Below are 14,807 nucleotides of genomic sequence, written 5' to 3'. Positions count from 1 at the left end.
TGGCCGTTGTCTCACCTCTATGACTTCCATCTTGGAGAAGGAGAGGCCTCTGGGGACGAGCAGAAGCAGAGAGGTGTTGTAGGAGTCCTCCCCCAGATTGGCCAGGTTCACCGTCACATTGATGCGCCCCTGGTGCACCACCAGCAGGGAGGGAGAGCTGGGGGAGGCCGAGAGAGCGGTTAATTCAGACTCCGCAGCTCTTTCACGCGGTCGCGCGGCACATTCTACCGGGACGGACAGCCCCCGGACAGGGGTACGTACGAGAAGTTGAAGTCCAGGTGCAGGTCGGCAATGCAGGTGTCGTTGGCACCGCAGTTCTTCTCGAAAGGAACCTGAGGGTTGATTGGAAAGAGGAATGAGAACAGGCAGGGGTGACGGCAATCAGACCCCATGCTCCCCCAGTGCCCCCCCAGTGCCCCTCCCTGTCCTGCAGCACTGGTCCACAGGCAGAATAACACTTCCTCGCACAATCCAGTCAGGCAGGGGCTCTCCATCCACAGTCCACTGGCCTTGTTCCAACTGGGCCCTTAATTCCCAGGGCTGCTTAGTGCCTGTAACTGATTTGCTTGCTGGTATAGACTGGTTTCTACACTTGGTCCTTGGGTCTAAGAATACGTCTATAGCGACGGGGGGGACAGGGTGTGGCAATACGTCTGACACACCCACAGTGGGAGTGTCACTCTATCTGGCACACCCACAGTGGGAGTGACAATGTATTGGGTCCACCCACAATGGGAGGGGCACTGTGTCAGACCCGCCCACTGTGAGTCAGTGCTCAAGACTGATTGGTCAGCTCCAGCTCACACACCTGAGTGAGGGCGAAAGGGTCCTGAGCTTCCCCCATGAGCACAGAGATCGATCCTATTCCAAAAGCTGGCCTTGAGTAGAAATGTGAAATAAATCAGCCTATGATTGAGAAGTCGGCTGCAGGACAATCCTGAGGCGTTCCTCCTGGACCAACTCCAGGCTGTGAAACACTGCAGTAAGGAATTAATTTCAGTAACTACATTCTGTCTGTAACATCTCTGTCATATGCTCCATGACTATTCCTCTAACGTTATCCTAACTGCAGTCATAGTTATTTTTTTCCACAGACAGCAGGGAAAGAGGCGCCCAAACTCGGGACCTGCTGGTCTGGTCCCGGTTTTCTTTTGAACTCATCTCTTAACCTCCGTCAGCTCACCGTTGGCTAAACGTGACCACTCGAGCTTCTCCTAGCCCGTTGGAGGCCGCTGCGCTGAGGAGAGCTCGAAAACCGTGCAGACACAGCGCCCCCTACAGGACGAGGACAGACCCCTCCCCACCGCTACTGCAGGGCGTCCATGTTGAACATACTGCTGCGAGAGAGAGAGGGGGGCTTACCTCGATGTATTCGACATTCCTGCTGTCGATGTTGAGGATGGGGGTCAGAGCAGAGGAGCTGGGGCTCTCCGTCTGCGAGAAGGTCAGTTTGATCTTGACAGGAGAGACCGTGTCCTTGACGCAGTTCTGCAAAAGAACGGTGGGGAGGTTTCAGAGCAGCTTGCTAAGCGTATGGCTTCGGGGGCCGTGTGTTCGCGTTGCTCTGCGGCTGGCCCTCCCAGATCAGGACACAGTGAGATGGCGAGGGCGTTTTAATGGGCGCTGCCGTGGTTTTCCTGTCTTATCCCAGCTCCTCATCTCGCGGGAGGTTTTAGGGACATGAACTGAGCTGCCACTAGGAGGCACTGCTTCAAGGCTGAAATACAGTGAGACCTGGAGTGAAGTATAAAGAGAGAGGATGGGATACCGGGCCCCACTGGAGACCGTCATGCAGTCAGACTCAGGATGTGCACAGATTACAACAGAATAAGTGATCAATAGATCAATAGAAGTGATACAGACTGTGTGGGAATGAGTGATCTGTACGGGAGTGATACAGACTGTGTGGGAATGAGTGATCTGTGCGGGAGTGATACAGACTGTGTGGGAATGAGTGATCTGTTCGGGAGTGATACAGACTGTGTGGGAATGAATGATCTGTTCGGGACTGATACAGACTGTGTGGGAATGAGTGATCTGTTCGGGAGTGATACAGACTATGTGGGAATAAGTGATCTGTACAGGAGTGATACAGACTGTGTGGGAATGAGTGATCTGTACGGGAGTGATACAGACTGTGTGGGAATGAGTGATCTGTACAGGAGTGTCACCTATACCAGTGTGGGGTCTCCTACCTCCATGTAGACACTCTTGGTGTGGCAGGTCATTCTCTGCGGTAGCTGGACTGTGTCTTGGATCTTCCTCAGGTCCGTCTCAGATCTGCTGAACGTCGCCCGACTCCTCTGCCTCACACTGTCCAGGTCCAGCTGGTACGTCACATTCAAGCCAGAGGTATCTGGGCACGGACACACCACACTGACAGTCAGGGGTACAGAGGGGGACTGGGGTGCAGGGTGTAGTGATGGGCTGAAGGACATATGGCATCGGGCTACTCTGGTATAGGGAAGTGGGACATATGGTTATGAGAATAATTTGTAAAGCAGTGGGGTACAGGATTGGAGTGGGGTCACTGATGGTCACAGTGAGAGTGGAAAGGGGGCGCAGGGGAGGGGTCAGTGATGTGAGAGTGGAAAGGGGGCGCAGGGGAGGGGTCAGTGATGTGAGAGTGGAAAGGGGGCGCAGGGGACGGGTCAGTGATGTTAGAGTGGAAAGGGGGCGCAGGGGACGGGTCAGTGATGTGAGAGTGGAAAGGGGGCGCAGGGGACGGGTCAGTGATGTGAGAGTGGAAAGGGGGCGCAGGGGACGGGTCAGTGATGTGAGAGTGGAAAGGGGGCGCAGGGGAGGGGTCAGTGATGTTAGAGTGGAAAGGGGGCGCAGGGGAGGGGTCAGTGATGTGAGAGTGGAAAGGGGGCGCAGGGGACAAGTCAGTGATGTGAGAGTGGAAAGGGGGCGCAGGGGAGGGGTCAGTGATGTGAGAGTGGAAAGGGGGCGCAGGGGACGGGTCAGTGATGTGAGAGTGGAAAGGGGGCGCAGGGGACGGGTCAGTGATGTGAGAGTGGAAAGGGGGCGCAGGGGAGGGGTCAGTGATGTGAGAGTGGAAAGGGGGCGCAGGGGAGGGGTCAGTGATGGGGTCAGTGAGCGTGAGTTGCAGTCAATCCACAGTATCAGCAAGCTGGCTCCTCACCGGATGTGGTTTTAGTGTTCAGCTCCACACTGAAGCACACGGTCAGGTTCAGGATGGGGCTCTCGGAGCTCACTCCCAGGCAGTCGAAGTGGGCCAGGGAGATCTGGGTGGGCTCGAAGGACAGATGCGCCGACACACTGAGGACAGGCCGGGACCTGGACAGGACAGCACAGAGCGCAGGAGGTCGTGTGGTCAGACAGGACAGTGGACGTCGTGTCAGTGACCAGTGTCTGGACACCAGACAGTGGGGTGGTCAGACAGGGCAGTGGACATTGTCTCTGTGACCAGTGTCTGGACACCGGACAGTGGGGTGGTCAGACAGGGCAGTGGACATTGTCTCTGTGACCAGTGTCTGAACACCGGACAGCGGGGTGGTCAGACAGGGCAGTGGACGTTGTCTCTGTGACCAGTGTCTGGACACCGGACAGTGGGGTGGTCAGACAGGACAGCGGACTTTGTGTCCGTGACCGGTGTCTGGACACCAGACAGTGGGGTGGTCAGACAGGACAGCGGGTGCCGTGACCGTGACTAGTGTCTGGACACCGGACAGTGGGGTGGTCAGTCAGGACAGTGGACATTGTCTCTGTGACCAGTGTCTGGACACCGGACAGTAAGGTGGTCAGTCAGGACAGTGGACGTCGTGTCCGTGACCGGTGTCTGGACACCGGACAGTAAGGTGGTCAGTCAGGACAGTGGACGTCGTGTCCGTGACCAGTGTCTGGACACCGGACAGTAAGGTGGTCAGTCAGGACAGTGGACGTCGTGTCCGTGACCGGTGTCTGGACACCGGACAGTAAGGTGGTCAGTCAGGACAGTGGACGTCGTGTCCGTGACCGGTGTCTGGACACCGGACAGTAAGGTGGTCAGTCAGGACAGTGGACGTTGTGTCCGTGACCGGTGCCTGGATAACAGTGCTGATTTACCTGAGAACAATCACATCCCCCATCGCCCCCACTGTGATGTCCGTCAGTCCGTCTGCACTCAGGTCCATCAGCCCGCTGACAGAGTGACCAAAGTACCTGAGCCTAGGGGACACGGTCTCTGCAAGGATATGCTGGACAGACAAAGACACAGAACCGATTTGAACCAAAATGCAGTGCTAATGCAGTCCAGTCAGTGTGTCTGTATTAACCCCTCTCTCTCAGTGCAGTGTTAATGTACTGGAGTTTCCAGTCAGTCAGTGTGTCTGTATGAACCCCTCTCTCTCAGTGCAGTGTTAATGTACTGGAGTGTCCAGTCAGTCAGTGTGTCTGTATGAACCCCTCTCTCTCAGTGCAGTGTTAATGTACTGGAGTGTCCAGTCAGTCAGTGTGTCTGTATTAACTGTAAATTAAGTACAGTACAGTTAAGTCTCTGTTAATTAGTTACTCTCTCTACCTGGCTGTACTGAGGCTTTATTCCATCTTCTCTGTCACCCAGATAGATGTAGAGAGCCCCCCGGTGGTCATTCTCTAGAGGCGCCCCCACTGCCACATCACTGAGCCTGTCGCCATTGAGGTCTTGTAGAGAGGCCATGGCCGAGCCGAACCGGGAGAAGGGCGAACTGGTCGTCCCGCTGATGTTCAGAACCGGGGAGAGGGACCCCTTTGTGGAGAGGTAACGGCATATGACCATGGAGCGGGACAGGGAGTCAGACAGAGGACACATCCTTGGACTGCTCTAACAACAGCATTGTGACCGTGATGAATGGTCCATAGACACCAGGACCCCAGACATGAGCCATGGAGCTAAGAGAAATGGATTGCAGGTCATAGGAAGCCATTGGAATAGAAGAGGTTCCTTCCAGGACTCTACTCGAGAGCCGCTAGCCCAGAAAATAACAGGAACAGGTCAATCAGAACAAGGCTGGAGCTGCAGCAGGGTTTTGTCACTCTAGCAGGCATTCCCAGGGTACAGTGCGTTTATTATTCTGATCAAGTGCTTCTTGTCTGCAACACAAGCAGTTCACCCACAGGCTGAACATGTGTAAGTAGGCAGAAGGTCAGGCCACCTGGCCAACTAAGATTAGGACACCTGGTTTGTTAATTTCTGGACATCTGGTCAGCTAAGATCCAACGTTACAGGAGGTTGTCTGTTTATTAAACATGAAGGATTAAGGGATTACTGTTGGTCTGTCGGTGAATTCTACTCTACTAGTAGTAACATATTGTACTGGTCTATAGTCTACTACAGGGTATCACCACACAGAGCTCTATACTGTATTAGATCACACTGTTCTACAATATACTGTGTCAGTCTGCATTGCACTGAAATGGGTGTTTTTTCTATAAGGTATAATGTAGCGAGCTCTTTTCAACATCATACGTTAGTAAACGGGTGTTTCCTGCCTTCTCTGGTGAGCTCTGTCCTCACCTGGTCAGCCACTTTGTACACAAACACCATCCCCTCTCTCTGGTCCTCATAGTGCAGTGGCGCCCCCACCAGGAGAAAGTCAGTCTGGCTGTCTGAGTCCACATCCAGGGAACACAGCTCCCCTCCAAAGTAGGAGCCAATCTAGGATAGAAAGGGGGCAAGGGGGAGTGTGTTTCTATGTTTTCAGACAGCCAGTCAGGCAGCCCTGTTGCAGCAGAGACCACAGCCACAACAGCAGCAGAGAATCACTTTCACAGGGACTATGGGAGAAACTACAGTGGAGCAGGCATGCTGTAAAATGGGCAACAGCAGAGGACAGCATGGAGGCGCGGCGGGGAGCACGAACAAGGACAAATAAAGCCCTTCTTACGGCACTGTGACGATCATCGCTGCCTCCCAGCTCTGGGGCCCTGGGTTCCATTGCTGGGGTTCTGTCTGTGGGGAGTCTGCATGTTGTCTTTGTGTTCGCGTGGATTTCCTCTGGCTGCTGCGGTTTGCCTCCCACAATCCAAAGACTGTGCTGGCGGGTGGATTGTCTCCGGGGAAAATGGACCCTGGTGCGAGTGTGCACGTCTGTGTCTGTCCTGCGATGGACTGCTGGGATATGCTCCAGCTCCCCCAGCTCCCTGACTTGGCAGGGGCAGTTGGAAGATGTGTGGATGGATGGCTACTGCGCGGCACGTTTCCTGCAGTGCAGCCCGGTGAGGCTAGATAGAACTGAAGATTTAGATCTTCATTGTTTTTTGCAACAGGCAGAGAGGTTTGCAGAGTCTACATGTACCAACGACATGAACCGGAAACATGAAACCAAGCTGGCAGGAACTCCTGAGCCTAATGCAGCTACAGGAAGCTTGCAGCAAGAAGAGGAAACTGGGAGTTTCTCAACTAGGAAACCACACACCTACAGAACCCCACGCCCTGTGGGCACAGGTCCTGTGAAGGCCGCCCGCGCTGGCGCGTGCAGTCCTGCAGCTGCTGGGACTGGAGCCGGGACTGGGGCCAGGGAGAGGTGGGGCCCCCACTTAGACAAAACCAGCATTGCAGTCTGAATCTATGCCATGAGTTCCCTTCTGAAGAAGCCATGACCCTCATTCTAACCCTAACCTGTCATCCACCCCAGTGACCTGCGGCGCCGTCAGTGAGAGCTGTTGCCTATTACTTGCCAGCAGGGGGCATGAGAGGGGTCTGCGAAAAGACCAATTCCTAATGCAAGGAACTGTATATGGCTCATAAAGTGATCTGATCTGATCTCTTCTCTTATAGAGCACACGGTGGAGGATGTGGGCACGTTGTCTCTTTATCGCTCTCCGGATAGTACAGCTTTATAGTGGCGTACCATTCTAACTTAGTGTAATTGAAGATAGAATGGTTAAGCTACCAAAGCGACCCCTCACCTGTGATCACTCTTGTGTTTTCACTGGTCTTGCCGGTGGTTCTTCTGCACTACCTCAGATTCATGTCAGCAAGCAGGAGCGGGCCTGAGCACTGCTCATCCGCAGACCCGCCCTTGACTGGGCCGGTCCGCGGAGCCCTTACTCACTCCTGTCTCTGTCTAGAGCTCTGTAGCCCCTCCTGCTGGGTAGGCTGAGGGTTTAGGCACTCTGGGTGCAGTGGCTGAGGGGTCCTGGGACCGGCGGCCCTACTCTACCTGTTGCCCCAACAGCCGGAACGCCTCCTCCCAGCGGGTGCTGCTTTTGGACTTCCGGAAGAGCAGGACGGTGCCTCGGTGTTCGGCGCGAGGAGCCCCCGCCGCCAGCAGGGAGAAGGGACCCCTGAGCCCGTGGGCCAGCGCGTAGCCTGCGCGGGAGAGAAACCGCGGAGCGGGTCAGAGACGCCAGGGGGCGCCGGCGCTCTCAGACACCTCTCAGGCCGACCACAAGCGATGATGACGCTTCCTGCAGAGGCAGCTGCCAGAAGGCTCCGTGGGTCTGTCCAGCCGGGTTACCCAGAAGCCAGGCACCCTGATCCGGTCCAGGTTTTCACAGAGGCTCGTGGGAACAGTGGGTCGGATGACACTGACGCCTCCCGGGCTCTGCAGGGGAGCCAGCAGCTGGTAAAACCTGGAGCGGATCTGCACTGGGAGCTCCTCTGGGAGCCGCAATCCCTGCTGGTACGACCCGCCTGCCCCTGGGGGGGGGGGCTGTTCGTCTCTGACTCACCCAGGTAAGAGTCTTCGGACACATTCATCGGGATGATAGGGGTCTCGGACAGACTGGGGGAGATTTCGCTGACGGAGCCTTGCCAGTTGTTGTAGCCCACCGCCCCCAACATTAAGGAGTCCTGAGAGCAGAGGGAGAGGACTGGTATCAGACACTCTGCGGACAAACACGCTCCATTGGCCCTGCAGCGCAAGTGTACTCTCCTGCCTCGGGCCTGGGAGCGAACAAGTGCCGCCACGGCTCAGACAATCCCCAAATCTGACTCGCTTTGGCTTCTCTGTATGGTCAAAAACATTCATTTTGAAAGGTTATGAGACAGAGGGGGCCATTCAGCCCACCCGTCCTGCTTGGGAGTTTCTAGAGAGAAGCCAGGGTATCGGCTTTAACAACATGGCTGGGCAGCTCGTTCCACTCTCCCACTTTAAACGGTACAAGGTTGAGGAAGAGCTGCAGTCTGTCCCAGCAAGCAATAAGCACGAGGCAGGATTCGCCCTGGACAGGACGTCAGTCTATCACAGGGTAGACACACACACACACTCACACCAGAACCAGTCTTCTCAGAAGCCACTTAACCTCCCAGCGTGTCTGTGGAACATGGGAGGAAACTGGAGCACCTGGAGGAAGCCTCTGCAAACATGGGGAGAACATGCACACTCCACACAGACAGCACCCTAGGGCCAGCGTTGGGTCCAGGGCCCCGGCACCGCGAGGCAGTCACGCTCACCACTGCACCACCATGCTGCCCACAGGGATCATATGGCGGAATTAAAACCGAATTTCACCCACGAGGTCTTCCTTTGTGGGCGTCCAGGTGTAAGGGCTGCAAGAAGTCACAGCGCTGTCCAGCGGAGGCTGGGAATGAGCTTAAATTTGTGCAGCAGAAGGGCTGGGAGAAGTCTCAAGAACACACGCACCCCCTGTGAGCTGCCCGGATGTCCCTTGGTGACCACTGCCTGAGAACCTCCCTACGGGCCAGTAGCTGAGCTTGACCGGGTCACCACCTCCAGCACACACAAGAGCCGTATGCCCTCCCTCGCTTCAGGGCAGGTGATGGAGCAAAGGAGCTCGTCCGGTTCACGCAACGGGGCCGCAGGCCGGGCGATGTCGCGGGCCGAGAGTCAAACCGCCTCGGGCCCGAGTGATTTCACAGCCTGCCCGGTCGCCCCGTCTCAGCTGGATGTGTTTACTGGGATCCACTGGGGGGGGGGTGACGCAAAGCGTACAACGGCACCACCCCACCGTGGATTCGAACCCACAACCTCCTGGTGAGGAGTCCGGGACCCTGTCTGCTGTGCTACACTGCTACCCCGCCTCACCTCGTTGTAGAGCGCGCTGAATCCGGTCTGGGACATCTCCTTCTCAAACTTCTTCTTGTTGGTGCTGCTCACACCTGCAGGGAAGACGGGGAGTCGGTCAGTGAGGCCGCTAGTCCAGGGGTGCGGATCCTGGACCGCGCGCCAGGTTTTCGCTCCTGCCCAGTTCTCAGTTACACACTCAACCCCTTAAAGGACTGAATGACAGGATGAATGTGAGCTGGTTGACTGCTTTCAGCTCCTAAAGACAAACACACACTCTCCATTAAGACTAAGACTGCTACGTTTTCAGTTTTAAGTCGTTTTGTTTCTGGTTCAGCTAGATCATGGAGAATAAGAGGATTCTGACCTCTGATTAACCCCTGATCACTGGGCACAGATCACAGTTACTGGTTATCACACAGGGAAGATACTGTCTGACACCTTCTGACGGTGTGGGATTGTTCTGGATAGTTGTGGGCTCCCAGACAGGCTCCTGGGAAAAGGGGGTCAGATGACACTGACGCCTCACAGCTCCTCTGCTCTTGGCTTCTTCAGGGGAGCCGGCAGCAGGTAAAACCTGGAGCGGATCTGCATTTGGAGATCCTGCTAGAGCCGCAATCCTTGCCTTGTATGCATGTGGGATTTCAGGGCTGTCGCGTGGGCTGAACAATTGGGCAGTTTCTCAAGGCTAACACAACCCCCACAACCAGTGAGTGCTCTGTGGTTAGAAGCTGTGGGTCGGCTGTTGTGTGTCAGGCAACACCCGCTACCTCGTGTAAGAGGGCAGTAGGGTCAGACAAGATGGCGGCTCTTGTCTGAAACTACAATACCCAGAAGGCACTGGGGGCCATCCTCAGGCACCTGCCCAGTCGGAGGAAGACGGTCAGAGGAAATCTGAGATTACTGATCAGTGGCTGGGGGCTGGCTTCATTTTGGTTACCCAACCCCACTGCTACATTGGTTGCACTCTAAGATGCTCCCTGATCCTCATACTGCCTTCTTAAATACTAAACAGCTTCCTGCAGCTGTAGATCACATCCTGCCTACATGCAAACCATTCTTTGCACCATAGGTAGCAGTGGCACTGAACCAACACGGCGCCCTCCAGAGGCATGTACTATAATAATAATAATTGCTTACCCTTATATGGCGCTTTCCTGGATACTCCACTCAAAGCGCTTTACAGGTAATGGGGATCCCCTCCTCCACCACCAGTGTGCAGCCCCACCTGGATGATGTGACGGCAGCCATAGTGTGCCAGAACGCTCACCCCACACCAGCTCTCAGTGGGGAGGAGAGCAGAGTAATGAAGCCAATTCATAGATGGGGATTATTAAGAGGCCATAATTGGTAAGGGCCAATGGGAAATTTGGCCAGGACGCCAGGGTAACACCCCTACTCTTTTCGAGAAACGCCCTGGGATTTTTAATGACCACAGAGAGTCAGGACTCTCAGTCAGAGTCAGAGTCGGTTTTACATCTCTTCAGAAGGACGGCGCCTGTTTACAGTATAGTGTCCCTGTCACTATACTGGGTTATTAGGACCCACACAGACCGCAGAGTGAGCGCCCCCTGCTGTCCCCACTAACACCTCTTCCAGCAGCAACCTTAGTTTTCCCAGGAGTCTCCCATCCAGGTACTGACCAGGCTCACACCTGCTGAGCTTCAGTGGGCAGCCACTTGTGAGTTGCAGGGTGATATGGCTGCTGGCTTTGTACTATACTGTAATGTGCTGTCACTGGGGAGTGTGCGTCCTGTGTCTCTAACAGGTGTGGGAGTTTCTTGAGCTCTGCAAAGTCCAGGTGCCCTTTGTCTTTCCCCTGGCCGAATTTACTTCACGGAGCTGATTGCCTTCGAAGTCCAGTCCCCTCTGAAGGTGCAGCACAGGCAGATGGCCCTCCCCGCCCCCTAGTGGCAGGACTGCGACAGCGAGCGGGAGCCGGTACCTTCAATGCTGTAGATCTTGTTCTGCAGGTTGTCCAGGACATTCTTCAGTCCTCCGTAGTTTTGGATGTAGAAGGTGTTGCTCTCTTTGGGTTCAGAGGAGAGTTTCTTCAGGTTTGTGAGGTCGAGATTCCCAACCTGTCGCAAGGAAAAACCCTCGTTATGCTGGACTGCTCCACAGATTTTGAGCTGCAGCTGTACCTGGAAGGCTCACTCACCGTACTTCCGGGCAGTCTGCACACGGGTGTCAAAGGATTAGTGTTACAGTAGCTTTTCTCATTTGCACCCAAACTGCTTTTTAAACGATTCTCTCTTTAACAAACAAACAGCACAAAACGTGATCAAGCCAATAATTCCAGAGATAAAAAAGAACGACAAGACAACCAAACACCCAAAACAATATACAACAAACAACATAAAAACACACACAAGAACAAGGAAAGAAAAAACAAAATAGAGCATTAATCAATAGTCTTCTGTCCAATACAGTTACCAGAACTTATTCATTATTTCCCTGTCCTTCAAGATGAAACATTTCTATTTTTTTAACCCCTCAATTTTTTTAACTCTTCTATCGCATTGTCCCCCAACATAATCTTTTCCAACATGTAATAATGTTCTGCAGTATGCTTAAAATAATGGAATATTCAGGAACAAGTCAAAGGTCTATCCCAGGCCGAAAGGAAACACAACATTTTGGCTGTGGAACCTTCTTTGGGTGTGCTTTATTCAATATTGTAATTTAATAATAATTTCATATTCATATATTATATACCTTTGGAAAGTAGTGGTAGTGTATTAAACACAATCTTACAATCCATCCTAAGATCCCCGAATATTATAACCTGCAGTGTAACCGTGAAGTTGTCTGTTATAGGAAGTAACCAGTCCCGTACTGATACTCAAAGTCTGTCCGCTTCTGGAAAATACCAAAATGAGGGAAACGAATCTTCATCATCTTCACCACAAAACTGACAAGTACAACATTCTACAACACCCCAAATGCTTGACAGTTTTTTTTTGTAGAAAGAAATGTATGGTATAAATCATCTTAAACTGAAGTAAAGTTGTAAGGCAGAGTTTATCGTAGTCCCGTGAATCAACTTAAACAGCGTTGCTTAAGGAACAGGAACATTAAACAGCTCTTCCCAAAACCTGAAAAATGTATGTGGAATAGCATACATATTGTTATTATTATTTCTGAAACAAATAGTCAAGGTTTCTATAGGAATGAATAAAGAGATACAGGACACTCCTGTCTTACTCCACTCGTCAGTTCAAATCTTTCTGATAAATATCCACTTTTTTTGCAAATTTACTTATGGGTTTCAGACCCAGTGCCTCAAGCCAAGGACAACAAGAGCTACCAAAATTAACATACTGCAGACATCTAAACAAACGGACCCGCTTCAAATTAGCAAAAGTATTTTTCAAAATCTGCACTGAATAATAACCCTGCGCATCTGTTCATTTCCATAACAATCTACAGTATCAATATATCACCAATATATCAACTGTCCGTAAAACCCCCTTTTGGTCCTTTGTATGTATTATTTTATCAGTCACTATTCTGAAGCTAAGAGCCAAACATTTAGATGAAATATGATTATCACTGCATAATAAAGTCAAAGCTCTTCAGTTTTCTTAACTGAATCATGCTTTTATAATAGTGAAATAAATCCCTCCCTCGGTGTGGGAGACAGTTCCTCCAATTTGAAAGACCATTAAAAGATTAGGGCCTCTTATCTCAGTAAAAAATACTCTATACAGCTCAGTCAGGTGCCCATCTCAGCCTGGAGACTTTCCAGGACAGAAGGACTCTGCTTCTTGAAACCACTGTTCCTCAGATATCAAGCCATCACAACTAGCCTTGTGATCTGAAATCTGACAAAAACCAGCTATTTTGCCCCATGTAACTTCTTAAATCTGGATTTCTCAACCTGCAAATATCAGCCAAAGCCGAGGAGGACAATAAATAAGAAATAGTTCAAAATGTCACCTGAAGAAGACTCCACAGCCGAAACGTTGTGTTTCTTTATCTTCTCTTTCAGGCAGGGAATAAACCCTTACTTGTTCCTTTGCAGCCTACGCAGGCTGATGCCGCTCCCTGCGTGAACTAGATTAAAATGTGTTTGGGTGTGGATTATATTGGCTAGCTCTTTGTCCATACACATTAGTCTTCAAAACAGTATTAAAGTCTCCCCCCATTATAGAACAATCAACTTCGCACTTCAAATGTTCCACATATTATTAAAAAAAGGCAGCAGCATCGGAATTTGGAGCACAGATGTTTGAAAGATTAAAGATAACTAAGTGATCGATAGAAACGTCAACCAAAACCTGTCTGCCCTCAGTATCCTTAATAAATGCGTGTATAGTACAGTACATGGAGCAGTATTTCCTATTAAAACAGGCTCAGTTCGGTTTATTGTCAGACACACAAGTGCAAGGAAATGCTTATTTGCACGTGTGGCTCCTATTCAAAGACATTAAAGGAATCGCCAAAAAACATAAACACAGAACAGCAGCAGCAACAACAAGTTAAATAACTTTAAAGAAAAGTCAGAGAAGCAGTGTGGGGAAAAACACATCAGTGTGCGCCAGCGGTCGGGGTCGAGTTCAGTAATCTGACAGCTTGCAGGAGGAATCGGTCTCTGAATCCAGAGGTTCCTGCCTTTATACTCCTGTAACGCCCACCAGAGGGAAGGGGGCAGAAAAGTGAGGAACCAGGCTGACCGGTGTCCTTATTGATACTGCCAGCCCTCCTGAGACAGCGAGTTGTAGAAACGTCCACAGCAGAGGGGAGCTGTACTGCAGCGAGGGACTGGGCTGACCCGATCGCCCCCTGTAACGCCTCCGCTCAGACAGCGAGCCGCTGCCCGACCACACTGTGATCCCGCACGTGAGCATGCTCTCCATAGCGCACCTGCTAACCTGTAGGTACCCCTTTCATAATAGAGCCACACAGCCGAAACGTTGTGTCTCTTTTCTTTTCCTTTTTTTCCTTTCAGCATGGAATAAAGCTTTACTTGTTCCTAAAATACACGCCTCCCCTCCTGTTCCTTCCATTTCAGTTCATCTTCTTCCACTGTATGGCTCTCTTCTGGAAATACTGTACAATATATCACATACAATCTTATCCCCGAGCCCAGCCCAAACCTCATCTCTTTTACTTGCAGGATGAAGGCAATTGGAACTTGCAACAGTAATAATTACAATACACTTGCAATATATTGCTTTTCTCTTCTGACTCCCATTCCTATTCTTTCTTATTGGAGTACAGAAAAAGAATTGGACTAAACAGAGTATACAGATCCTTGTGTCAGGGCGCAGTGACTCCTCTCCTACATTCGTGATCACAAGGTGAGGAAAAACTAAACAGACACGACATTAACAAACGTGTCCGAACAGAAGAAAACAGAAAGACAAACGACAAATCAAAAATGAAAAATAAAAACTATTGTTCCGTAGAGAGCTTTGAGAAGCACGTTTTAAAGGTGCTATTTACAAATGAAGTTTTTTTGCTATTATGAAGAAAAAATCATAGAAGCTGTTTTTAATAAACTGAGACTTACCCCAATCACATAGCGAATGATGCCTTTATTATTCAGAGTGTTGACAATGTCATAATCATCAAAGTCAGTGGGGTCTCCATCTGTGATAATGATCAGGACCTTTGTGCCATTGTCTTTGGCTCCAGCTACTTTGTTGTACAGAACATGGTTCCTGTAAGACACCCACAAAGGCACCTCTTCAGTCACACTCCCTTTTGTGGGACACACCCCACTGGTCAGACACACCCCTGAGACACCTCCCCCCCCCCCCCCCCGCCTCAATTGAGATGCACCTTATTCTGTGGGACATGCCCCCTCAGTTGAGATATACTGTACTCTCTTCTGTGGGACACACCGCC

General features: G+C 51.5%; 1 protein-coding gene across 2 annotated transcripts in view; it reads right to left on the bottom strand.

The window, feature by feature from the left end:
* LOC148834203 (integrin alpha-M-like) overlaps positions 1-14,807 on the bottom strand; it is a 61,537-nt gene that overhangs the window by 13,464 nt on the left and 33,266 nt on the right. For both annotated transcript variants that reach the window (XM_088916904.1, XM_088916905.1), the window contains 13 exons: positions 14,470-14,620; positions 10,897-11,032; positions 8,973-9,046; positions 7,657-7,777; positions 7,146-7,294; positions 5,498-5,638; positions 4,523-4,729; positions 4,069-4,199; positions 3,146-3,300; positions 2,196-2,356; positions 1,363-1,488; positions 262-332; positions 16-157 (listed from right to left, as the gene is read on the bottom strand). In XM_088916904.1, the coding sequence (XP_088773030.1) occupies positions 16-157; positions 262-332; positions 1,363-1,488; positions 2,196-2,356; positions 3,146-3,300; positions 4,069-4,199; positions 4,523-4,729; positions 5,498-5,638; positions 7,146-7,294; positions 7,657-7,777; positions 8,973-9,046; positions 10,897-11,032; positions 14,470-14,620 (1,765 nt within the window). The remainder of the gene's footprint in view (positions 1-15; positions 158-261; positions 333-1,362; positions 1,489-2,195; positions 2,357-3,145; positions 3,301-4,068; positions 4,200-4,522; positions 4,730-5,497; positions 5,639-7,145; positions 7,295-7,656; positions 7,778-8,972; positions 9,047-10,896; positions 11,033-14,469; positions 14,621-14,807) is intronic.

This window comes from Atractosteus spatula, chromosome 5 (assembly GCF_055471065.1).
Source record: "Atractosteus spatula isolate fAtrSpa1 chromosome 5, fAtrSpa1.hap1, whole genome shotgun sequence".
NCBI lineage: Eukaryota > Metazoa > Chordata > Actinopteri > Semionotiformes > Lepisosteidae > Atractosteus > Atractosteus spatula.
Note: the sequence above shows the minus strand (reverse complement) of the source record. Positions and strands in the feature narration are given on the sequence as shown.